At 43.6% G+C, this 25232-nt stretch overlaps 1 protein-coding gene across 1 annotated transcript; it reads right to left on the bottom strand.

Moving 5' to 3' along the window:
• Positions 1–6782: 6782 nt before the first annotated feature.
• LOC123403239 lies at positions 6783–7648 on the bottom strand. Its single transcript, XM_045097184.1, has one exon. It carries the CDS (start codon positions 7575–7577, stop codon positions 7050–7052), a length of 528 nt encoding a protein of 175 aa, XP_044953119.1. The 5' UTR covers positions 7578–7648; the 3' UTR covers positions 6783–7049.
• Between the last annotated feature and the right edge of the window lie 17584 nt (positions 7649–25232).

Here is a 25232-nt window from a genome sequence, read left to right as displayed (position 1 = left end):
CACAAAGTTTGGTGTTTTAAGTCATGGTGACTTGAGCAAGCACACAAGCACACAAGCGAACAGAAAGCAAGCGAACGAAAAAGGCAAATATTTTTGTAAATTTTTGTTTTTCAGAAGTGGCGGAGAGGAAAACGAGAGGCAAAAAAGTAAATGCAAGGGATGAGTTTGCGACAGTTACTTGGATAAGCTTCACTTAGAATAATCCCCGGTGCCAGAAATTGACACGTTGAAGGGAGACTATTCTTGACTTGATACTCCCCGGCAACGGCGCCAGAAATTCTTCTTGCTACCTCTTGAGCTTGCGTTGGTTTTTCCCTTGAAGAGGAAAGGGTGATGCAGCATAGTAGCAGTAAGTATTTCCCTCAGTTTGAGAACCAAGGTATCAATCTAGTAGGAGTATCACGGCAAGTCTCCAAAGTACCTGCGCAAAAACAGACAAACTTGCACCCAACGCTATAAAGGGGTTGTCAATCACTTCAAGGTTAATTGCAAGGTGAGATCTGAAGGTGGAAAGAGCAACAAAGTAAAAGTGTAGAGATGAAAATATGATGTCAAGTAGACCCGGGGGCCATAGTGTTCACTAGAGGCTTCTCTCATGATAGCAAGTATTACGGTGGGTGAACGAATTACTATCGAGCAATTGATAGAACCGCGCAAAGTCATGATGATATCTAAGGCAATGATCATACATATAGGCATCACGTCCGAGACAAGTAGACCGATACTTTCTGCATCTACTACTATTACTCCACACATCGACCGCTATCCAGCATGCATCTATTGTATTGAGTTCATAACAAACAGAGTAACGCCTTAAGCAAGATGACATGATGTAGAGGGATAAATTCATGCAATAGATATAAACCCCATCTTTTTACCCTTGATGGCAACAACACGATGCATGCCTCGCTACCCCTTCTGTCACTGGGTGAGGACACCGCACGGTATGAACCCAAAACCAAGCACTTCTCGCATTGCAAGAATTATAGATCAACTTGGCCAAACAGAACCCACAACTCGAAGAGAATTACAAGGATACGAAATCATGCATAAAAGGGATCAAAGGAAACTCAAATAACATTCATAGATAATCTGATCATAAATCCACAATTCATCGAATCTCGACAAACACATCGCAAAAGAGCATTGAATCGGATAGATCTCCATGAAGATCATGGAGAACTTTGTATTGAAGATCCAAGAGAGAGAAGAAGCCATCTAGCTACTAGATATGGACCAGAAGGTCTGTGGTGAACTACTCACGCATCATCGGAGAGGCAATGGTGTTGATGAAGAAGCCCTCCGTGTCCGAATCCCCCCCCCTCCGGCAGGGCACCAGAACGGTTCCCGGATGGGATCTTGCGGAGACAGAAGCTTGCGGCGGCGGAAAAGTGTTTTCGTGGCTCTCTCTCGTGGTTTCAGATTTTTAGGGAATTTATAGGCAGAAGAGGTAGGGCAAAGGAGCCACGGGGGACCCACAAGCCTGCTAGCCCCCCCCCCCAACAAGTCACGGCTAGGGGGCTTGTGGCCTCCCCCGGGAGCCTTTGTCTTGGTTCTCAAGTTCCCTCTGTATCTTCTGTTCCAGAATAAAAATCTTTCCGGAGGTTTTATTCCGTTTGGACTCCGTTTAATATTCTTCTCTGAAAAGGGTCAAAAACACGGAAAAAACAGGAACTGGCACTTGGCACTGAGTTAATAGGTTAGTCCCAAAAAAGATATAAAATGCACACAAAACATCCAAAGTTGACAAGATAATAGCATGGAACCATCAAAAATTATAGATACGTTGGAGATGTATCACTACCCTACAGGTGAAGGGGAGATCCATCTGGAAAATGCTTTAAGGTCTACATGTATATGGAGAAATGAGTACATCAAGCTTCCAAACTAGACACCTCAGCAGACTAATCAGCAGACTGATCAGCAGACTCTGCCTCCTCCCGTTCCTCCTTCGGCGCGTGAGCGCACTCCGCCTCCTCTGGCGTGTGAGCGCACTCCTCCTCCTCCTCCTCAACATCATCCGACGGTGAGCGCCCTCCGCCTCCTCCTCCTCCAGCATGTGAGTGCACTCCGGCTCCTTCTCCACCTCCTCTGGTGCGTCAACAACAATGAAAGAGAGATGTAGCCGCTCCGACGGCTAGCAGTACTAGAGGCGAGAAGAAATTCAAATTTGGTCCAACCTCAAGGCTCCTGCAAAGTTACCATATGAGACGACTAAGGAGGAAAACACGGAAATTGTGGATGCATATAGTAAGGAATTTTTTGCACCAAAACGTGCACCACCAAAGGAGAAAGTTGATCCGGTAAAAGCGAAGCGCTGTCTGGATGCCCTTAAGTGACCACCACCACCTCTGCTGCCATCACACTATGAGCGAACTATTCAAAAGACATATGTTGAAGTGACGCAGTCGGGAATCTTAAGTAGCAGTGGTTTGAGAAGTGGGAAAACAATTCCCCAGCTTGGCGAACAGGAGAAGCAATCGTGCCCCCACTCAAGGTGTTTACGGATGTCGCTAATGTTGATCCGGGGGTAGTGGCCGCTAATTATCATGGTTTCACTATTAGAGATTTCGTAAGTGATGATGTACAGTTCAAAACTGCCCCAATAATGGCCCTTACATACGAGCACGGGAAGCATCTCGTCAAACCTGAGCAATTGATGAAATTTTCAGTGATGATGCGAAGACTACATGATTGGTACTTGAAATCCTACAAGGGTGGGACCAACAGTATCTAGGTGGGAATTAAAGATGAGCACTTTTACAATGGAAACAGATCGTTGTACATTGAATTTGATGAATTATTTCACTTATGCAATCAAGACTCCCTCGACAAAATGATCGTCAGTTCCTATTGTCTGTAAGTACTATTTCTGTAATTAAGTCTCTAGCTCAGCTCCTTCATTATTGCATGTGTAATTATACTTACTATATTATGCAGATTGAAGATTCTCGAATGCAAAAGAGGACAAATATATGGCATTGGATTCATTAACACAAATATCGTAAATGCACATAACGTTTGTAAGACTCCCATGCATAGAGAGAACAACTTGCTAACTGTGTTACTTCGACAACATGATAAAAGGGAAATACTATTCCCTTACAACTTCAGGTGAGTGTTACTAGTTGTCTTCTGCACATTATGTTTCGCTTACTCGAGATTAAGTGTAATTGATGAGTTATGCATGCGCAGGTTTCACTTTGTTCTGCTAATCATTAGGCTCGACGAGGGACTAGTACTTGTATTGGACACGCTACGTAAAGACCCTACAGAGTTGGCGTCGATTACTAAAATGCTCCATAAGTAAGTTCAATCATTATCGCACCATATCGACAACTTTCTTTCATTTCCTGATATCAAGTAATCATTTTGTTTGTCGTGCAGGGTTTAGAAAAAGTCCACCAAGATCGCTAAAGGTGAATGGAATAAGGAGCTACAATTTTCCTTCTCCAAAGTAAGTAGTACTAGCTAGTTCCGCACATCTCTCATTCATTCTAGTTTCAATACCATTATCATGCTTGATTATTACTTTAATTGAACTCTATTCTCGTAAAGTACTGCTTGAGGCAGGAATCTATGACTAATTTATTTGGATACTACGTTTGTGAGTGGATTCACTAGACGACCTCTGAGAACGACAGATCTTTTAAAGAACTTGACGTACGTAAACAATGTTCACATTTTTTTATTACCATCAACTGTGTATATATTGAACCCCTTATTTAAATTAGATCAAGCGAAAGCGGGACGAACTCCTACCAACTTATCGCATACGAGCAATTCAAGAGTAATTGGCATAATTCTTTGTTGAGCATGTCATACCCAAAGAAGGGGAATATCATTAGGATTTCCTTATCGATGGTGGTAGCTACAGATAGATAGTAGCTAGTTAGGGATCGCAAGAGATGTTATATATTGTATATATCCATGATCGTGTACTATATGTAGTAGCGTCGAGTTGTTTGACCAAGAACGGAGAAAGAAAGGTCACTTCTCTCTATATATGTTCATGACAATGTTGTATAATTAATGGTTACTTCATTAGCTTACTAGCTAGCATCAAGTTCTCTCTATATGTAGTAGCTACCGTCGACCAAGTACAAAGAAAGAGAGGTCACTTCTCTCTATATGTAGTAGCTAGCTAACACATTATGAAACCCCTAATAAAACCCTCCAAAACCCCTACCCCCCCCCCTTCAAAAATAAAATAAAAACCCCAGTGCCTGCGAGCTGCTGACGCGTGGCTACCTTTTGGTCCCGGTTGGTGTTTCCAACCAGGACTAAAGGTTCTCCTGCCTGGGTGCCTCGCAGCGGCCACGTGGAGCACCTTTGTCCCGATTCGTAAGCCAATCGGGACTAAAGTTTGGGTCTTTAGTCCTTATTGTTTAGTCCCGGTTGGAGAACCGGGACTAAAGGCCCTCTGGAACCGGGACTAATGGCCCTTTTCCTACTAGTCGAGGCCCACTAAGCCCATTCGTGCAAGGCAAGAGGTGGGACTAAATTTAGCCCACATTGCTAGTTTGGTAGGAGATGGAGCTCCTTATAAGGGAGGACATTTCCCCACATGTATGAGCATAATAATAAAAGAGACATACACGCGCGCTCCTCCTCCTCTACCCGCCTCGTCATGCACCGGGGGTTGCGGGAATGAGCCGAGCCGATGCCTAAACTTTTGCCATGCACGACTAGTATACCAAAGGTCACTAGGGAGGTGAAAGCTTTTGTTGCTAGTGGAAATATAATATGAATGTTGTACCCTTCGGCGGCTGCGTGTTCGTTTCATCTTGCTCTTTTGCTTCGCCTCCCGTCGCTGCTTGTTCGCCTCCTTCTTCTGTGCCTATAAAAAAGGGTTCGCGCCTCTCCAGAGAAACACACGAAAAAATCACTTTCTTCACGCCATCGAGTTCCAATCTCTGAGGTGCTGATAAGTTCTTCTCCATCCCGGCTTGCGGCATGCACCGTAGGTCGGGACAGTAGGCCTCCAAACTCCCGGTTTTTTGAGTCATGTAAGAAAGAAGGGTGATAAGGTTTTTGGGGAGAGCTCTGCGCGACTACTCACTTCTTCATCACGGACACCACGGACGCCGACGACCACTTCCCGAACAACGACTTCTTCCCAGACATCAACAACCTCTTTGACAACATGGCTGGTGACGACGTCAACACCAATCCCACTGCTGCTGCTGCAACTCGGTACATGTTCATGTTGTTCTTATTTGACTTCCTGCCACAACTTCTTGTTCTAGTTTCTGTTCTAGATATGTTCCGTTCCTACTCGCCACTTCACATGCTACTTGCATACTCTTTGTATGATCGCATGTCTTGTCTTATAATTGCTATGGTAGTCATGATTTATCTACTATTTCTGCTAGTAAAATCACATGGTAAATCGCTCATATTTCCAACAAGGACCACCGACAAAGTGTCGACAGGGACCAAGAGGGGTCCCGGATCTCCCTTCCATGAGAAATTTACAGGGATAACCCCTTTTTAAGCTTAAACTGCTTGCTAATTATCCGACATCTCTAATATCCATAGATTTGTTGCTCCCTTCCCCTTTGATTTAGTTCATGCTTCGCCGCTGCATAGGACCAAGGCTAAGAATGTAGAAGCTCTTAGTGAGTGGATTGATTAGTTGATTCGATTAGTTGTTTCTTAATTTTCTAGTTTCCCATGTGAGGGAAAACTGAAATTGGTTAGATGCTTTGCATGCAATATTGTAACTTTGTAGATATTTTTGGAGTAATGAAAGATATCATACAATCATTGTTCTGTAGTTTCACGGTCAAAATTTTATTTTTTTGGGAAACAAGAATTCCACTAATTAAGTATAGCAAGATTACAACCAACAATTTGCTCGTGGACACGACCTATAAAGGCGAGGAGGCGGCTTGCATTGTTCTTATCTCTTGCAATCTTAGGGCATCTCTAAAGTGGATTCTTAAATCGCTTGCAAATGTTTGGATTGTGATGTTCATCAGACGCAATTTACCATTCAACATTGTTCGGCATCGGTTTGAGGACAAGTGGCATGTTTGTCTTTCGCAAGTCAAAAGCACTCTGACAACCCGGCCCATTAGTTCGGACCCTGCATCTTCATACTTCCCCTCTTGCTCTCTATCCTCTTCCTTCCTTGCCGACATTGCCGCTCTACCACGCCGGTTGCCCGCCAAGCCCTTCCCGGACCTCCGTGGCCTCCATGGCTACAGCCGGTCGGCAGGTCGTTTGTCCCGTGTCCCCGGTCTACACATCTTGTTCGTCCGTTGCGTAGGTACGTACTATCTATCCCTACGCGCTTGGGGGTGGGGGGAGGAGGAGCGCCCGACAAGTGTTTGTTGAAATTTTCGTGTTAAATTTTTGTCCCTTCTTTGAATAAATGAATTTGACTATGGAAATACATATATGAGCACTATGTTGTGTCATCCGATGATTCGGCCGATGAGGAGGATTATTCTCAATTTCAAGGGTTTGATCAAGGGTCATCAAGTGCCCAACTAGAACATAGCATGTGGGCATTTGACATTCATGGACAACTTTGCCCCTGGTGCCCTTTTCGCGAATAATTTTCGCTCGTGTTGATCGCTTCCATAATGGTATTCAGTCCTACGATGACTTGTTCATTTAAAAAAAGAACATCATAGGAAGGATTTGATTCTCTCGTCACAACTGTATTGCGGATGCTTGCATATAACACAACAACAATATATGGGATGAGTAGCTTCGCATTCATGCCAAGATAGTTCGGTCCCATATTTAAACTAGTTTCATTGTAGGAGATATAAAACAGAAAAAAATATACAATATATATTTTACGCAAATAAACAAAATACCATACAAATTAGATAACAACTCAGGAATCAGTTTGTTGGCATTTTCTATTGTACCGTATATACACACGGGGAGATATTTACAATATCTTTCCCAGTTTCGTTTCTTTCTTTCCGGCCTAAATCTACAAAAATCAATTTAACGTTGACTTAGGCTTAGGTGTTAGGACTCAGGAATTAAGAATGGTTCCAAATTTGAAGGAACAAAAATTGCTTCAGTCAGCAGCCTCCTGTATGACGCTCACTGGCACTGCTCGGAGCACGCTTCAGCCTCAGCCGCGACCGCACGGCGAGCTTCCCGTTGCTCTTCTTCGCCGGACTCACCGACACCGCGAACTCCCCGAGCGTCCGCTCGTTAAGCTTCACGTTGAACAGGACGTCTTCGCTGTCGCCGCGCCGCTCAGGCCTCTTGGCCGCGGTCGCACGCACGGCCAGCGCGGCCATGTCGGCGCTCGAGAGCGGCCGCCCGAGCACCGCGGCCGGGAGCAGGAAGTATATTTGACCCGGCCGGTGCAGCTCGTCGTAGGCCAGCGCCGGTGGGGGTTCGTTGAAGTAGAGCGCGTCGGAGTTGCACACGAAGAAGGAGGTGGCGTCGCCGCCGAGAACGTCGGAGACGGTGACTCCGGGACTCGCCGGGAGCTCCTTCAGCGAGCCGTCGGCGGCGATGACCCTGACGGGCGCCGGATGGTGTGGCTGCTGCGAGAGGGTTCCTCGGTGGGTGGAAGAGCAGGAAAGCTTGGCGCCCATGGAATATTTGCAGGTGTGCCGTGCGTGGAAGTGTGAGTTTTTTTATCGTCGACTTCGTTTGAACTTTGGATGTTGGATGTGGAGACGAAAAGGAGGTGATGTAATATGTAGAGGTGGGTGCCGTGTGAACACAGACAGCGACGACTATTCCTTCACACGAGAAAAAAGGAGCTCATTCCTCACTCGGCGACGAGTGGCACACACCCGAGTCAACACTCGCGAACTTCCTGTGTACCTGACCTGTCAGCCACCCACCATGGCACCATGTGTCTCCATCATCTCCGGCGCATCCGTGCTCGCATCACCGCGTGCGTACGCACCTAGCCATTGATGCCAACCGTGCGCCCCAAACAATCAGCCACGGACTTTTCGGCGGCCGTGCTTCGAACGCGATAAAAAAAAAGTTCCGAGCGTGAAAGCGGCGGACCGATGGAAACACCTAGCCATTACGTGTGGACAATATTGTGGTCGGACGCGTTCCCAATACGGTGGCGGTAGCACCAAATTCATTAAGTCATGTATAATGGTTGATAAAATAGTTTTATCTTAAATCTTGCATTTATTTAAAAATAACAAAAAAAAGTTTATGATAAGACATCTCTTACCATTATCTTCTACTTCCTCCATTCCTAAATATAAGTCTTTGTAGAGATTCTACTAGTAGACTACATACGAATATACATAGACATATTTTAAAGTATAGATTCACTCATTTTGCTCCGTATGTAGACTCTTAGTGAAATCTGTTAAAAGAATTATATTTAGGAACGGGGGGAGTACTAGCAAAAGAGCCCGTGGGTTGCAACGGAAAAAAAATAACACACATTTTTAATTCAATAACCACGACTTAACAGGCCCGCATCTTTTAGTTCCAAATGGCATCACATTTATGTTACTGATAGTGACCTGAGTGCTCACACAACGAAAACACATTTGAATGTGGTCAGTCCTAAGGTCTCTCTCTGTCTCTCTCTGTGTGTCAGAAAAATTTAGTACGTTCAGTATGCTTAGTTACAAACGGAGTATACACCAACTCGATGCATATTTAATGAACAAATCAAGAAATAAAAACCTGAAAGAATATTGATTACATGTATTTCAAAAAATTATATTTATGTCTTATGAACTTATATTATTAATGAACATATAATAAGTAAATATGGATATGATCTTACCTGATGTTTCAAGTTGTATGGTCTCTCTCCTTCTCAGTGATGCCCACAATTATTTACATTATGATGAAAATAGTAAAGTATGTTTTATTAATTAATGATGACATATGCGTAAGAGTATTATTTTTGTCTTGCTGATATATTTGGTTTGTAATTGTAATCCAAGTGAAGTCCTAATTTGGTTGCAAAAATATTACACAACTTCAAAAAAAACTAATCAATTCATACGTATATGCATGCCAAATGTTCAAGGTTGCGTATGAACATCGATATTTTTTTTTAAAATCAGCAAAACAGTTTAAAACAATATAAAAATTCAAAGTTAAGCCATTGGTTTACGTAAAGCTTGTATAAGCAACATTGTACATTTTTATACATTAAAAACATTTTTTTGCGGGTGACATCACAAACATTATATATATACACGTTTAATACATGTTTGACGATTAACATTTTTGGAAAAAATATCTTTTTTAAGTCTACTTTGTTCCATGCACACTGTATATTTTTGTATATGTTTTTATTATGCTTTGGAAACATTTTTCCACATTTAAAGTTTTTCAAATACATGATCATTTTTTTGAAAATAAAAGAAAATTATATTATTATTATCTATACACATTGTACATTTTTGTGTATATGGAACTATTTTATCTATAAATTTAACACTTCTTTAATCGATGATTTACGTTTTTGCAAAGTTTATCGAAATAAAGCCAAAAGAGAAATAAAAATAAAACACAGAGAAAGTGCAAGAAAGAAGAAAAAATGATGTTGGCCGCCCAGTACTAAATGAGAAAAGGTGGGAGAAATTAGAAGATGATGGGATCGAACTGCGGTCTCGAGAATGAAAATATGACCACCGAACCAGTTTGGCTGATGATGTGCTTGTGATGAAAGGGGACTGCTCTCTTTTAATCGAAGAACTGAATCAGAGTTAAAAGAACGAATCGGTATGCAACTTATGGGTGGCATTGGTGGGTAATTTCAGTCAACTTCAGGGGCAATTTTAATGACGGACTACAGAAGCAATAGCTGCTTTATTATTAGGGATAGATAATTAGATATTTTTAAAAACATGGTGAGACATATTGTGCTAAGAGATCACCTTTTGTCTTTTCTTAAATAAGAGAAGCCAAAGCCTTTTTTTCAAGTTCTCTCTCCTCTACCTCATCATTTATCCTATGTGACACTCTTAAGATAACATCATTACACATGCCCTTACTCGTCAACGTGTGGAACAACGGAAAATCGAACACTATTTCTGATTAAATGTTTGTCTTACAAACTTTGGTTACTAGATAATTTTGTCAAAAAAATTGCAAGTAGAATTAGGCACAAACATTTCTTTTGGCCGACTCTTTATGATAGAGTAAACACAAGGCGGTTACTTAGAAAAACGGGAATGTTAATTTTCATCGGGCTGAAAACTTTTGGCTTTCAACCGTTTTTGTGCCCGTTCGATCCTTGTATCAAGATTCGTGCTTTTCTATTTTCTTTTTACGCCTCGGGGTACTTTGGTCGTTATCGGGCCCGCAATCTTCTCCTAGAGACCCGTTAAGGGTATGTACAATGGTGCTATCTTAGTAGTGCGATGTACGATAAATGATGAGGTGAAGGAGAGAGAACTCATAAAAGATTTGTATTCTGTTATTTAAGAGAGACAAGAAGTGATCACTTGGCACAAAATGTCTCATCATATTTTTAGGAATAACTAGTTATTGAAGATAAGGCTAAGAGATGAACCATTGTAAGACATTTTTTGTCATCTCTAAATTACATGCAAAACTTAAGATAAGACCATCTTATCAGAGTATTTAACCAAAAACTACCACAATTTATGAAAAAGTGTCCAGAAACTATCACTATACGTTTTGTGCCGAAAACTAGCACTTTTATCGTAATCAGTGGCAAAAAACTACCAAGTGTGGAAACTGCTCCATTAACCTCTTCTAAACGCCTTTGTGACATGCTAGGCCCACAAGTCAAGTTGACTATTAACTTCGAAAATTGTTTTTTCTTTTTAGAAAAATGTTCAGGGTTTTCAAAAAGTGTTCAGGGTTTCTAAATAATGTTCTTAAAATTTGGAAAATGTTTCTGTTTTCTCAAAAAGACTTTTTTAGATTTTAAAAAAAGATCGGGATTTTCAACAATTGTTTGTAAAATTCAGTTTTTTTACTTTTTAGAAAAAATGTTCTTAATTTTCAAGACATGTTCTCGGTTTTAAAAAATTATCCCAAATTTTTTCATGATTTTTAAAAATTATTCTTTGTGTTAAATTTTCTGTTTATTGTTTTGTGAATATCTTTTCAAATTCATGAATATTTATGTCAAATCACGAACAATGTTTATACAAATTTTTAAAAATAATGAACAAATTTGGGACTGGGAACAAATTTTGAAAGCACACATATTTTTTGAATCTTAAAAACAAATTTTGAAATAGAGAACAATTTTGAAAACCCCAGAAAAACATTTGGAAGCATTAACAATTTTTTATCTTAAAGCACGAACATTTTTTTATTCTTGAGAACAAAATTTGAAAATGAGAACAATTTTGAAAAATCCTGAACAAATTTATAAACATGAACAACTTTTGAAAATACGAACATTTATTGAATTTTGTGAACAAATTTCGAAAAACAATAGCTTTTCCGAAAAATCCATAACATGTCTTGAAAATCCAGAACATTTTTCTAAAAAGCAAAAACATTTTTCGAATTTGATAAACAATTGTTGAAAATTCTGATTTTTTAGAAAAATCTAGAAACGCTTTTTTGAGAAAACAGATTAATTTTCCAAATTTTAAGAACATTATTTAAAAATCATCAACATTTGTATAAAAAGAAAAAACAATTTTCAAGTTAATGGTCAACCTAACTTGTGGACCCAACATGTCACAAAGACGTTTAGAAGAGGTTAATGGAGCAGTTTTCACACTTGGTAGTTTTTGCTAGTGATTAGGATAAAAATGGTAGTTTTCGACACAAAAACATATAGTGGTAGTTTCTGGGCACGTTTCCATGAATTGTGATAGTTTTTAGTTAAATACTCATCTTATCAACCATTATACATGCCATAATCATGATAGGTAGCGTGTCCTAGCCGGGGTTTTTTTTTTTTGAATTTCCTTTTCCTCCTCCACTCACTTTGTGTGTGTCCATTCCCCATTTCGAGCAGCCCGAGTAGCCTGAGCATGAGACATTCAGTCATGGGCGATTTTTGGCTAGAGATCCCAGTCGCTGATCTCTCAAGGATGAGCCTGTGGTTAGGCGTCCTGTCCCCCCATCCCTTTCCTGTCACCTGCTTCTTTTCGTCAAGCGCGCAGAGGGAAAGGCGAAATCGATGCCATGCCAATACGGTTGCGTCGATTTCGCCCCGCTCCTCATTTTCCTTGTGTTGATCTGCGAGCCCTATGTCCCCCTCATCATCCTCCATTGATGGTTGGTTTTGTAAGTATCCTTTTTTTCCCCTGTGTTCCTCTCCCTGCTTTTTTACCTTTCCTTTGGAATCGGTACCTGGAATTAGCGCCCACGGAGACCGGACTCGACGGGTCTAAGATAAGTAGGGCCTTCCTCTATTATGTTGTAAAGGGGCCACCCTTAGAGGTGGGCTCCCTTTACGCACAGAACAGAAGCAAGGTACCGATTCCAAAGGAAAGGTACCGTTGTTGCTTTGCTATTTCCAATGATGTCATGCTTTGCTATTGAGGGGAATTCCTCCTAGCGTCGGAAACTCTTTTTATTTAGGATCGGTCTTCCTCGTTCGTTCCCTCAAGTGTTCGGTCACTCCTCGTCGACCTTGTTCAGATCAGAATAGTATTGCACTGCTAGATTATTCCAAACCTTTTTTCTGTTCGATTATTTGCTAGATTTGGGGAATCCTGTATGTTATCCTATGTAGCCATGGTTCCTAGATGTTTTTGATGTTGCAGATATGTGATTCGATGTATATGTAGTGGTCGATTCTTCCTGTATGTTGTTGATTTTTTGTGCTTCCGGATTACGCTCTAGTTGTCTCTGAGTAACACCTAGTTGTGCTCCATTTCTTTAGTAGATCCCTCTTGTAGTTGTCAGTTTGGATCCCTCCTTGTTCGTTGAGCTCCTAGACGTGTACAATCCCTCCCGTGGATCCCTCCTGTAGTTGTCGCTATGAATCCCTCCTGTTTGGATATAGATGTTGAATCAACCTTATAGTTTGTGGGAATCTATAAAAATCAATGTAATCACAGCTAATTTAATGTGATTACACTGTGCTCGAGTCTCTAAAACTCATGTGTTTTTATTAGAAATCTAGTGTAATTTCATTGGAATTTGTATTGTAAGTACAGTGCACGTTTCAGTGAATTTTCAATGTACTTATTGTGAGCATTTTCAGTGGAATTATAGTGCTTTTGAATTATAATTAAAGTGGTTATTTCAGTATAATTACAGACTTACAGTAAGTATTTTAGTGTGTATTTTTAGTGGTTTTACACTGTAATTCCCAAGTGAATTTATAGTGTAATTTCTTTAGTAATTTATGTGATATTTTTTGCAGTGTAATTCTCAATGCATTTTCAATGTGTCGTTAGTGCATTTTGTAAAATAATTCTTTAGTGGGTTCAGACGATTCTTAGTGGATTTACAATGTAAGCTTCACTTGATTTACACTGTAGTTTTTAGTGGATTTGCATTGTAATTTCCAGTGTGCTTGCATTGTAACTCTTGATTTTTAAATTGTCATTTTCAGTGGATTTACAGTGTAGTTTTTAATGGATTGAGACTATAAATTTTTAGTGGAATTTGCACTGTAACTCTTGATTATTTCAGCGTAATTTCAGTGCATTTACATTGTAGTTTTTAGTAGAATTACAGTGTGACTTTCAGTGTTTTTTGTACTATAACTCTTGATATTCTTTGGTGTAATTTCAGTGAATTTACAATGTAATGCTTAGTGCTTTTGAGTAGGGACATTTTTTTACCCTTTTTATTTGAGTAGGCCGGACAATTTTTGTATTTTATGTAGTGCTTTTTTTAGTGTAATTCTTATTGGATTTACACTACATCTCTCAGTGGACTTACACCATAATTCTTATTGGGTTTTATTGTGCAAATTTCAGTGGATTTACACTGTAATCCTTTGTGGATTATACAATGTAATTCTTATTGTATTTACACTGTAATTTTCAGTGGACTTGCACTGTTTTCTTGAGTAAACAAGTATGCTCCGCTGTGTTTTGTTGTCAAAAACCAATTTAGAAAACCTTGATTGAATCTCTTTTCTTTTCACAGGATTTGTTAGTGCTATAAGAGAGACATTAAGGAACTTAGCTTCATCATGTTTGAGGTACAGGTCCTGGCCCTTAATGCTTGTTCCATCCCATTTGATTCCATTGCAGGCACCTGTAAATGTAAACTGTATTTCTAACCTGTTTGTTCAAGGATTTTCCTAGCTTTCTATATTTTATCTACATGGACATGTGATCCCCTATCTTTTTTATACTCATTTACATGTGATGTAACTGTTTTTGTTTAATTCAAAAACTTCCTAGTAGTTCTCCAATTCACGAATTTAATATGGCTTTTTGTTTCCTAACGTTTCTCTCCTTGCACCCCGAGACTCATATGATCCTAGTGTTCTTCCTGGATCTAGTTTTAATTTCTTGGTTCTAGTATTTTTTTTGGTTCTAATGTAAAGTTCTAGAGTTCATCTCTTTTTTGTCCATGCAGCATGTATATATAATGGTTCATAGACGCCCTTTGTTTGATTTCTTATTTAGAGAGGCAGGGGAGAGAGATCAATCTAAATCATGCTTAGTATGTCTTGATTGCAAAGGTTCAGTGTGGATTAGTTTCAGATCATAGTAATTTGAACTCCAGCTTTTTACAGTACCCTTGTTTCTAAAATACAGACATATATTCAGAGCGTATAGTAAAATCTAGTCTGACATGTCTAAAATATAGTCATTGTTTCACACATAAAAGTTTCCAAACATGATCGAAAGTATCTGAACAATGTATATTTTCTCAGCACCAAAGTTTCTGAAATTACAGCAGTAGCAATCTTTTTGTTTGAACAAGTTTTTCCTAAATGGAATTCATGGCTTCCTGAACATGCCCCCCTCCCATCCTAAACTTTTTTTGGCCATGTGTTGTAGTTATAGGTGTGAATTTCAACGCACTAATTGTGCAACTAGTGTTCAGAATCTAGTGCTCGAAAGTGTTATTCCTGTGACCATACACTAAATACTTTGTGTATCCATTGTCTAGTTATTCCTAGGGTTACTCATGCTTCCTTATATCTATTATGCATGTGTTCTAATCTTTGTTCTATTAAGTTGTGCTCTTCACCATATGCGAGTTATCCTCACACTGTGCTTGTTTTTCATTCAAATGTCATGAGGTAGGAGAGAGATCTTGGAGGGGTGAATGCATAAGAGGGGGGTTGTTAACCTGTGTTTTTCTGCATCTCCAGCCAAATTTGTGTCCCATATCATGGAGGAACTGTCCTCTCTGTTTTGGAACCGTTGAAGTTCATGTTCTGGTGTGTTTACAGTGCATTTCTTAGTGGATTTACAGTATAATTCCAAGTGAGTTTGAAGTGTAATTTTAAGTGGAATTAGATTTGCAGTGTAAATCTAAGTGGATTTATTCTGTAACTCCTACTAGATTTACAATGTTTTTATAGTGGATTTCCACTGTAATTCTAAGTAGATTTACAGTGTAATTCTAAGTGAATTTACAATATTTTTCTTAGTAGATTTCCAATAAAATGCTTAGTTTAATTATTTACTATAAATTATTTGGATTGTTGGTGCACTTTTAGCGGTATTTGTAGTGTAAACCTTAGTATAATTTTAGTGGATTTTACAGTGTAATATTAGCAGATTTTATAGTGTAATTCTTAGGGGACATAAAGATTTTTACACTGCATTTTTCAGTGGATATTACACTGAAATTCTTCAGTGGATTTTTTAGTCTAATTTTAGTTATTTTCCGATGTGTATTTTGTTTTCTCGTTTTGGTCCGTTCCTCCCTTTGTTAGTTTTAGCTTAGTGGACATAGGAAAGCTTGACTGTATCGTTGGTTTTTTTTCTTTGTGTTGCTTTCTGTTCGGGTTGGAAAATTTGAGGTGTGGACCCATGAAGATAATGATGTTGGTCTGTTTAAAAGACGGACAAATAGCAACAAACAAAGGACAGGGAAAGGGCACATAGGACCAGGGGACACTTGTCATCCTGTAACTGGTGGAAAAATATGGCTGAAAGCGAATTCATTTTCATCCGGATGTAAAATAAACATTCCGTAGAAAAAAATCTTTTGTCATAAGTTGCAATGAAAATTGTAAATAATTTCTACTCCCTCCGTTCCTAAATATAAGTCTTTGTAGAGATTTCACTAGTGGACTACATACGGATGTATATAGACATAATTTAGAGCGTACATTCAATCATTTTGCTTCGTATGTAGACATATAGTAAAATCGCTTAGAAGACTTATATTTAGGAACGGAGGGAGTACAACACTTGCTTTGGGACTCACTTTTTCTCAACAATGATGGCTCTCGGTCTCCCCAAAAAAATACATAGGCATCTCTCTCTTCACCGCAGTTTCGCTTCTTCATCAAACACAACCTGGAAATATTGTCATGGACATCATTATTTTGGCCTCTTGAAATTTATGGATTCACTTGAATGAAAAATTCTTCAAGAAATGAAATGTCAAGCCTGCTTTCCTTGAAGATTAGGGTCAAGCATGATCTCAAGCTAGTCAAGCATAGGACGGCTGGAATCTGATCCATATATGGACCAGCCCAATTTTGGAATTCGTGATAAATCCTAGAGCCCCACTAAGCCCATTCATGCAAGGTAAGAGGTGGGAGTAAAGTTTAGACTCACATTGCTAGTTTGGTAGGAGTTGGACCTCCTTATAAGGGAGGATGTTTTCCACATGTATGAGCATGAGAACAAGAGAGACATAAGTCACGGGAATAATCCTCACATTAATATCAGGGGTACAAATGTGGGCCGGAACCTAACTAGGATGCAGTGGATACACTCGGATGTACGAGTTCGGGGCCCACTTGGGATTGGTAACGACCCTACGTCTCGAGCCTTGATGCTAATGTTTGCTTATGGGGTGCGTAATAATATGGGATGTTGAACCCTTGGTCACGAGCTCGGAAGTGGCATGTATATAGTGCGCCGCGACCGGTCGGGACTCATTACAAGGGCAAGTTAATGATAATAACTACATAAGTTACTAGTAATAGCAACTCTAACTCCAGCGTTACTGGTAACGCATGTCTTCAGTGCATTTCATGTGATAGTTTAAGTCTTTAGCTGTTGCAGTCTCTTCGTAGCCCATGCCTTGCTGTAGTACGAGTGTTGGGGCGCATCCGGCTGATACGAGATGATCCGAGTGCCCTTGTGCAAGCCGAGTGAAGACACGCTTGCCCGAGTGAGGTCACGGCTGCACCAGTGGTTTTGGGGACACTAATGTCCATGTAGGGTCTTAGGTAGGCCTAGGTATGCACGTCCGTAGGCCTACACCTAATATACAACCCCGTCAGTAGCCTCCGAATCAGTTGAGGTTCTACTGGCCGAGTGAATAACACTATTTGGTGTCCTGAATGTCTCAGGGTCACTGAGGTTGTAGCTCGGGGCTACATCACTCGGGCTCTCAGTAAACTACTACGGATTCAAGAGTGAAAGATTACGTGTATTGGAGCATGTTGGCGTGCTTACAATTGGTAATAATTGAATACCTTTCGGGAAGATGGATTCAGTGAACTGGACGATAGTGAGCTCGGAGCTCCGAAAGTCCAATCAACGAGATAGGATGGATCCCACTCGCGCTATGGTACGGGAGATCTGGTCGCCTTCTTGTGTTGTCTGAATGATTAGGGTCCCATTGAAAAATGAGTGGTAGGGTATCCGGCTCACCTCATTACGCGCCTTGGATACAGAATCCAGTCGGGTTATGAGGGAGGCGGCTTCTCCGTGATTTTTGAATTGAAGGAGCGCGTAGGGGTAGGGGAATCAGCGGCAACGCGGGTAGTGGAGGTAGTGGAGAGACGCATCGATTCCCTCGCTTGATATGTCGTTGTCGTGCTACACATGCACTATTCGAGGGATCCTACAGAACTTCTTCGTGCTCATGAAATACTCGATGGGGTATCTCCCCGCAGTGTATAAATGGGAGAAAGTAGCGGGGTGGGGGATCGCGCTGCCAGATCTGAGTCATTTCTGTCCCCTCCCATGAACCTTGCCATTGTGGCTGAAAGCTTCGTGCCGCCTCCGACGACCTCACACCTAGCCCACTCCTCCACGCGACATGGTGAACGGCACCACAACGAAAGCCGAGCGGGCCAAGAAGGGATCGTGTGGGTCTTCCTCGAGTGTCGGGGCGCTCCCGCCGGGCTGGATTCAGGGCGACTGGTTGTTGTCCAGAGTCTCCAAGGGGCGCCTACAGGAGCTGGAGAGCGAAGGCCTGGTGGCCCGAGGGAGCTGGCGGCAGGCAGACGAGGGTGGGCTGTAGCCCGCGCCAATAGGTGACGAGCGAGTGCTCCTCGTCACCCATGTGGAAACAGGTTTTTCTATGCCCCCGCATCCGTTCATCCATGCGTTCCTTGATTTTTTCGGCGTGCAACACCATCATCTTCCCCCCAATGTTGTCTCGTACTTAGGTGCTTTCGTATCCTTGTGCGAGAACTTCCTCGCATGCTATCCACACTCTGGATTGTTCACGTACTTGTTCACATGCCGAGTGATGATAGTGAAAAAATCTTCTCAGTAGAGGGGAAAGACGAATGTAGTGCACCTCTGCGGGGGGTTTAGGAATACAACTCACGGGAAAAAGTAGTTTTCCTCAGATGTCCTTCCCCGACTCTATGAAGGGTTGGCACGACTCCTGGTTCTATTGCCAGAATGTTCCAGTCGGTGAGGGTCAGTAGGGCCTTCCACCTTATTCTCCTGAGCGAATATAGTCGGCTCCCTCATTGACCGTGTTGAAGGAAGAGAGGACGGACATGGATATCCTGGTGATAGCGCTGGTTGCTGTGTTGCGGAAGAGTTTCAACATGATGGACCCTCTAGAAGTCTTTTGTTGGGGAACGTAGTAATTTCAAAGAATTCATGTGTCACACAAGTATATCTCTATGGAGAAACCATCAACGAGCAAAGGGGTAGAGAATCTTCATACCTTTGAAGATCGCTAAGTGGAAGCGTTGCTAAAACGCGGTTGATGGAGTCGTACTCGCAGCGATTCAGATCACGGTGGATTCAGATCAATGCACCGAAACACGGTGCCTCCGCATTCAACACACATGCAGCACGGTGAAGTCTCCTACGCATTAATCCAGCAAGGAGGGAGGAAGGTTGAGGGAGAGCTCCGGCAGCACAACGGCGTGGTGACGGTGGAGCTGCATGGTACTACAACTGGGCTTCGCCAAGCTCTACCGAGGACAAGGAGGAGGAGGAGTAGGGCTGTGTCATGGAGGTGGAAGAACTTGTATGTTGCAGCCCCAAAACCCTCCAATATATATAGGAGAAGAGGGAGGAGGGTGCCCACCCTTAGGGTTTCCACCCTAAGGGGTGCGGCAGCCCTAGATGGGTGGAGGGGCGGCGCCCTAGGGTGGGCTTTGGGCCCAAGGCAACCCCTCCACGCCTAGGGTTTGGCCCCTCAGCCCCTTGTTGCACCTTGGGACCTTAGTGGTGGCACATCAGCCCACCTAGGGGCTGGTTCCCATCCACTTTTGGCCTATGAAGCACTTTGGGGCTGGTGGCCCTTCCCGGTGGACCCCCGGAACACTTCCGGTGGTCCCGATACATTACCGGTGATGCCAAACACTTCCGACGATCAAATACTCACTTCCTATATATGAATCTTTACCTCCGGACCATTCCGGAACTCCTCGTGACATCCGGGATCTCATCCGGGACTCTGAACAACCTTCGGTAACCACATAACTATTCCCATATAACCCTAGCGTCATCGAACCTTAAGTGTGTAGATCCTACGGGTTCGGGAACCATTCAAACATGACCGAGACTCCTCTCCGGTCAATAACCAACAACGGGGTCTGGATAACCATGTTGGTTCCCATATGTTCCACATTGATCTCATCAGATGAACCATGATGTCGGGGTTTCAATCAATCCCGTATGCAATTCCCTTTGTCTACTGGTATGATACTTGCCCGAGATTCGATCGTCAGTATCCCTATACCTTGTTCAATCTCGTTACCGGCAAGTCTCTTTACTCGTCCCGTGACACATCATCTCGTGTCTACCTCCTTAGTCACATTGAGCTCACTATGATGATGGATTACCGAGTGGGCCCAGAGATACCTCTCTGTCACACGGAGTGAAAAATCCGAGTCTCGATTCATGCAACCCAACAAACACTTTCGGAGATACCTGCAGTGCACCTTTATAATCACCCAGTTACGTTGTGATGTTTGATAGACCCAAAGCACTCCTACGGTTTTTGGGAGTTGCACAATCTCATGGTCTAAGGAAATGATACTTGACATTAGAAAATCTTTAGCATAAGAACTACACGATCTTGTGCTATGCTTAGGATTGGGTCTTGTCCATCACATCATTCCCCAATGGTGTGATCCCGTTATCCATGACATCCAATGTCCATGATCAGGAAACCGTGATCATCTATTGATCAACGACCTAGCCAACTAGAGGCTTACTAGGGACACATTATGATCTATATATTCAGACATGTATTACGGTTTATGGTTAATAAAATTATAGCATGAATAATAGACAATTACCATGAATTAGGAAATATAATAATAACCAATTTATTATTGCCTCTAGGGCATATTTCCAATATTTTTTTCCAGCAAAGGATCCAACCTCTTTAGGCCAGGGCCCACCCCATGTGGATGTATAGTGGGCCGAATGATCTAACCCGCGTTCACCCGAAGGAGATCGAGGCAGAATAGCTCGAAGACAAGCTGAAAGCAATAACATATGTGCAAGATAACATGAGGGATACCAGGTTGGTGTCTCCTTTCTCCGCGGAGCAGCCTGCGAATGAGGTAAGCCACCATGCGTTTGGACCGAGTGAATTTCTTTGTCGCCTGTCATTTCTGTTTGTAATTTTGACTCCTTCACTCGACAGGCTTTTACAGGGCTGGTTAGCTCTGTTCTGGTGGTTGACCGTGCGCCTAACGATGTGGCGATTGACACCGAGCACCAAGGGGACTTGGAAGGTGATGAAGACGATGATCACGACGAGGAGACGAAAGAGAGTGATGACAAACATGGGGACGAGGTGGAGTCTTCTCCGTATGATGAAGTCCCGTCCGAGGCTCTCTCCAAGGCGTGCGAGGACCCTCAGGTCCGTACTTGGGGCGCTAGGACCCCGAAAGTGGGAAAGCCGACCGTATCGGCCATGCGGACTCGCGGTTCCAAACGACGCTGGAGTGAGCTTGAGGTGTCACCGGAGAAGGTCACCAAGCAGCCCAAGACCAAGACCTCCAAGCCTAAGAAGGTTGTTTTGCCACGCATCAAGGTCGACATGCGTGTGGCTTCGGCGTAAGTACTTTTGCCGAGTTATTCTATTTTTGTTTATCAAGGTATTCCGAGTGATGGATGGTTTTCTTGTTGTCTTTATTGCATGCGTGATACCTCGATTGCTTCTCTAGAGCCAAAGACCTCTAATAAAAGGAAGAGTTATGCCAACGTCGCTTCCTCCAAAAGTAACCCTTGCGCTCATTTATGCATCATTCGGGACTTGAGACTTCGCCATGAAAAGATCTTTTGAATGTTTGTGGATGTATGCAGGGCCACCAAACGTGATCGAACTCGACCCTCTCAGTCTTCCAGTAGTTGATGAAGTATCTAAGAAAGCTGCGACTCCTAGCCGAGTAGTTGAGCCCTCGGCTGCCAAGGTTGAGGTTCGTGTGGCTCGGGGGTTTGCTTCGGCCGGAGCGTCATCCAGACTTGGTTTGTATGTCACTTTCGTCTCTTCCTCCCGTGGACCGCAACATATTCCAGCTGCACCATCTCCGGGAGGACCAAGAGGGGGCACGCAAGGAGGCCCTGGCCCAGCTGGAAGTGATGGTTGGGCAACTGAAGGAAGCGTATAATGCTAGCGAAGCCGTGGCGAAGAACATTCGGGTGAGTCCTTTGTGTGCACACATATTTTTTGTTTCTGAATCCGATCTCGAGTGTGTTTTCTCCAAGTTACACTCACTGGTTGTCAATTTTCAGTGGGGGCGCGCTGCGCGTGCCCACTGGTTGTAGTGCACGAGGCTACCGTCGATTGGAGCAGTCGACGGTAGTCTTAGTTCTTGTGTTGATTCGAGAGAGGTTGATTGGGTACGGTGCCCTTTGTCCCTCCTATTATCTTTCCAGTGGGGGCGCGGTGAGCGCACCCACTAGGTGTAGTCCCCGAGGCTGTCATCGATTGAAGCAGTCGCGGGTAGTCTTAGAGTTGTCATTTATATATTCTGCTTGACTTGCATCTATTGATGGCAGACTGCGTGCGGGTCCTGGAGTCATGATGATGCTGTGGAGAGGGAGTTGCAAACCCTACGTCTCAACCTTGATGCTGAAAAGGCCAAGAGCAAGTGTCTGGAACACGAGAAGCATGTTGCTGAAGGTAAGCCTTTGCTGTCCGAGTGTCTCTTGATTTGATTTTCCTCCCCATCCGACTGAGGCTATCTTGTTAGATCGCCTTTGTGAGAAGTTGAAGAATTCCATTCCTTTACTTACCATGAAGGAGGCCCTTGAGAAGAGGGATGAAGATCTGGCATCGGCCTGGAGATAGGCCAATCAGAAAATCAAGGTGGTCGAAACCAAGCTCAAAACGGTGAGGATACTTAAAGAAGAAAACCGTCTTTTGAAGGCTGGCGCAGAAAAATCTGGTGAGGAACTTGCTGAGCTTAAAAAGCACCACGCCGAGTGGGAGACAAAGTTCGGGGAGCTCGTCGCCAAGAAGGCCGAACTGGAGCAGTTCGTTGAAGACTTCAGGAAGGAACTCAACGGGAAACTTAAAGGTATGTTGCGAATTTGAATGGTCTCTCGTTATCGCCTTGTAATTCCCGAGTGATATTTCTCATCCTTGTTTTTTTGACTGAAGCCAACCATCTCTATTGGTGTCGACAAAGATACGGCGTAGACCGATAAGGAGTTGGACCCAAAGGCAGGGATCTTGAAGGACAGTGTCGCTTTAGCTCTTCTCAGAGTGGAAGCTCACGTCGACTATGTGTTGGGTTGCTTCAAGTGGCTCCAATCAACCGTTGGAGATATAGATCAAGAGACCACTCCCGACGATGAACTTCCTAAGGACGCCCAGACCATTGTGAATCGAGTGAAGGCAATCCCGACAGAACTCCAATCTTGGAAGAAATCAGCGGCGCGGGCCGGAGCTGACATCGCCCTCTCACTCGTCCGCATACACTGTAAAGGCGTGGATGAAAAAAAACTAAAGAACCTCCGGATGGTCAACAGGAAGAGCGCCAAGTTTGAGGACTTCATGGAGATGTTCATGGAGGTTGCCACTCGAATCATCGATGGGATTGACTTCTACATCTTCGTGGAAGTGGTGGAGTCTTCAGCCTCTGAGTGATGCTCGGAGAAAAAACATTAAGTTTCGATTTTGCCTCGGAATGCGGAGTGGTTAATGTAACCTCCATACTTTGAACGAGCCTTGGGCTCCTTTTATGCTCACCTTTAGCTTGAACAAGAACTCAATTCTGTTCGTCTCCATTTGAACTTGGATTTTATTTGCTTGATTATCCTTATTTTGTAGTCAGTTTTACTCAGGCGAAAGCAGGTTCACAGCCGAGTCCGCGGGTGTGGAGGCCGTCCTCACTCACGGCTTTTAACTTAGGCAAAAGTAGGTTCGTAGCTAAGCCCTCGAGCGTGGAGGTTGTCCTCACTCGGGGCAGGTTTTAACTTAGGTGAAAGCAGGTTCGTAGCTAAGCCCCCGAGCGTGGAGGCTGTCCTCACTCGAGGCGGGTTTTAACTTAAGCGAAAGTAGGTTCGCAACTAAGCCCCCGAGTATGGAGGCTGCCTCACCCAGCGCAAATTTTAACTTAGGCGAAAGCACGTTTGCTGCTAAATAATGGTTTCTCTATTCATCTTGGCGACCGAAAGAAGATCTTTCTTCCACTCAAAACCGTTTTAACTTAGGCGAAAGCTGGTTCGTGGCTAAGCCCCCGAGCATGGAGGCTGTCCTCACTTGAGGTAGGTTTTTTCCTTAGGCAAGAATGGGTTCGCTACTATCGGTGCACTCAAGACTGGGGTCCCTAGTGCCCCGGAATTGTGCACGGGTGCAAAGAGCCCCTGCCAGCAGGACACGGCAGGACCCAGACAAGATGCATCCCTCAAGATAATCAAGGCCTCGGCAAGCCTGCCTTGCTGGGAAGATGACCAAGGCCACACCCATTTGGTGGGCGTGATGAGCTCATCAGGTACAAGAGCTCGGCAAGCCTCCCTTGCCGGGATGACGACCGAAGCCCCCGGCAAGCTTCGTTGCCAGGACGAAGACCCAAGGCCCCCGCAAGCTCCCTTGTCGGGATGACAAGGCTAGGCACTGGAGGGCGACCGCCCTTGCCACAGTGCCACCGCCCCCATGTTCCAGCGCATTCCTCATGCACCACGCAACGTCCAGGTGTCAAAACACATGGATACATGTATCCACCAGCACATTGCTGACAAGGACAAGACGTGCATTTAATGCACCTTTCATCGCTAGATGGATAAGCACCGCTCTAGGTTCACTGTAACTTCTCGTGAACCTACCACCAAGCACTGTAGGTGACCCCTTTGCCTATAAAAGGAGGCCCTTAGCTCATCCACAAGGGGTTAGACTCTTTGGACATTGGCGAGAAGACGGTTATCATCAGTCATTGTAACAAACAACAAAATATTTAATACAAGCAGACAAGCAGGACGTAGGGTTTTACGCGTAAGCGGCCTGAACCTGGGTAAAAAGGCTTGTCGAGCGCTGATCGTTAGCTCTGCTCTTGACGTCACTTTTCCCGATCTACGATCACAAGGGTTTCACGTTGATTCCCATAGGTGTCAACCTAGCCTCGCCGACATCCTTGGAGCGCGAGGTAGGGGGTGCGGGGTTGTGCGTGAATCAGAGCAAACTCAGCACCAGATTCTTTGAAGTTTGGGCGCTATGCCATATTCCCCCGGAAACAGGGTACCGCGGCGGACACTCTGTTATGCTACGGCTTCCCGAGGCCTGCGCGAGCGCGTTGCTACACGAGCATGGAGCAGGGAGGAGGCTCCAAAGGCGGCGCCGTCAGGCCGATGCGTCGCTCGGGGCCAATGCGCAGCTGTCGAGGGCGCGCTTGGGCGCATCACGGAGGCCTCGGCGCATACTCCAGCGGACGCACCTCCGCGGAGTGATGCATAGTCATTGAGGATGCGCCACACAGTACCGAAGCCCCGGCGCGCACTCCACTGTGAGTGTTGCATCCCTGAGAGCATCGCATCGTCGCCCAAGGACGCGCTCGG

Source organism: Hordeum vulgare, chromosome 6H (assembly GCF_904849725.1).
Source record: "Hordeum vulgare subsp. vulgare chromosome 6H, MorexV3_pseudomolecules_assembly, whole genome shotgun sequence".
Taxonomy (NCBI): domain Eukaryota; kingdom Viridiplantae; phylum Streptophyta; class Magnoliopsida; order Poales; family Poaceae; genus Hordeum; species Hordeum vulgare.
The sequence above is the reverse complement of the archived record's forward strand: the minus strand, read 5'-3'. Positions and strand labels throughout refer to the sequence as shown.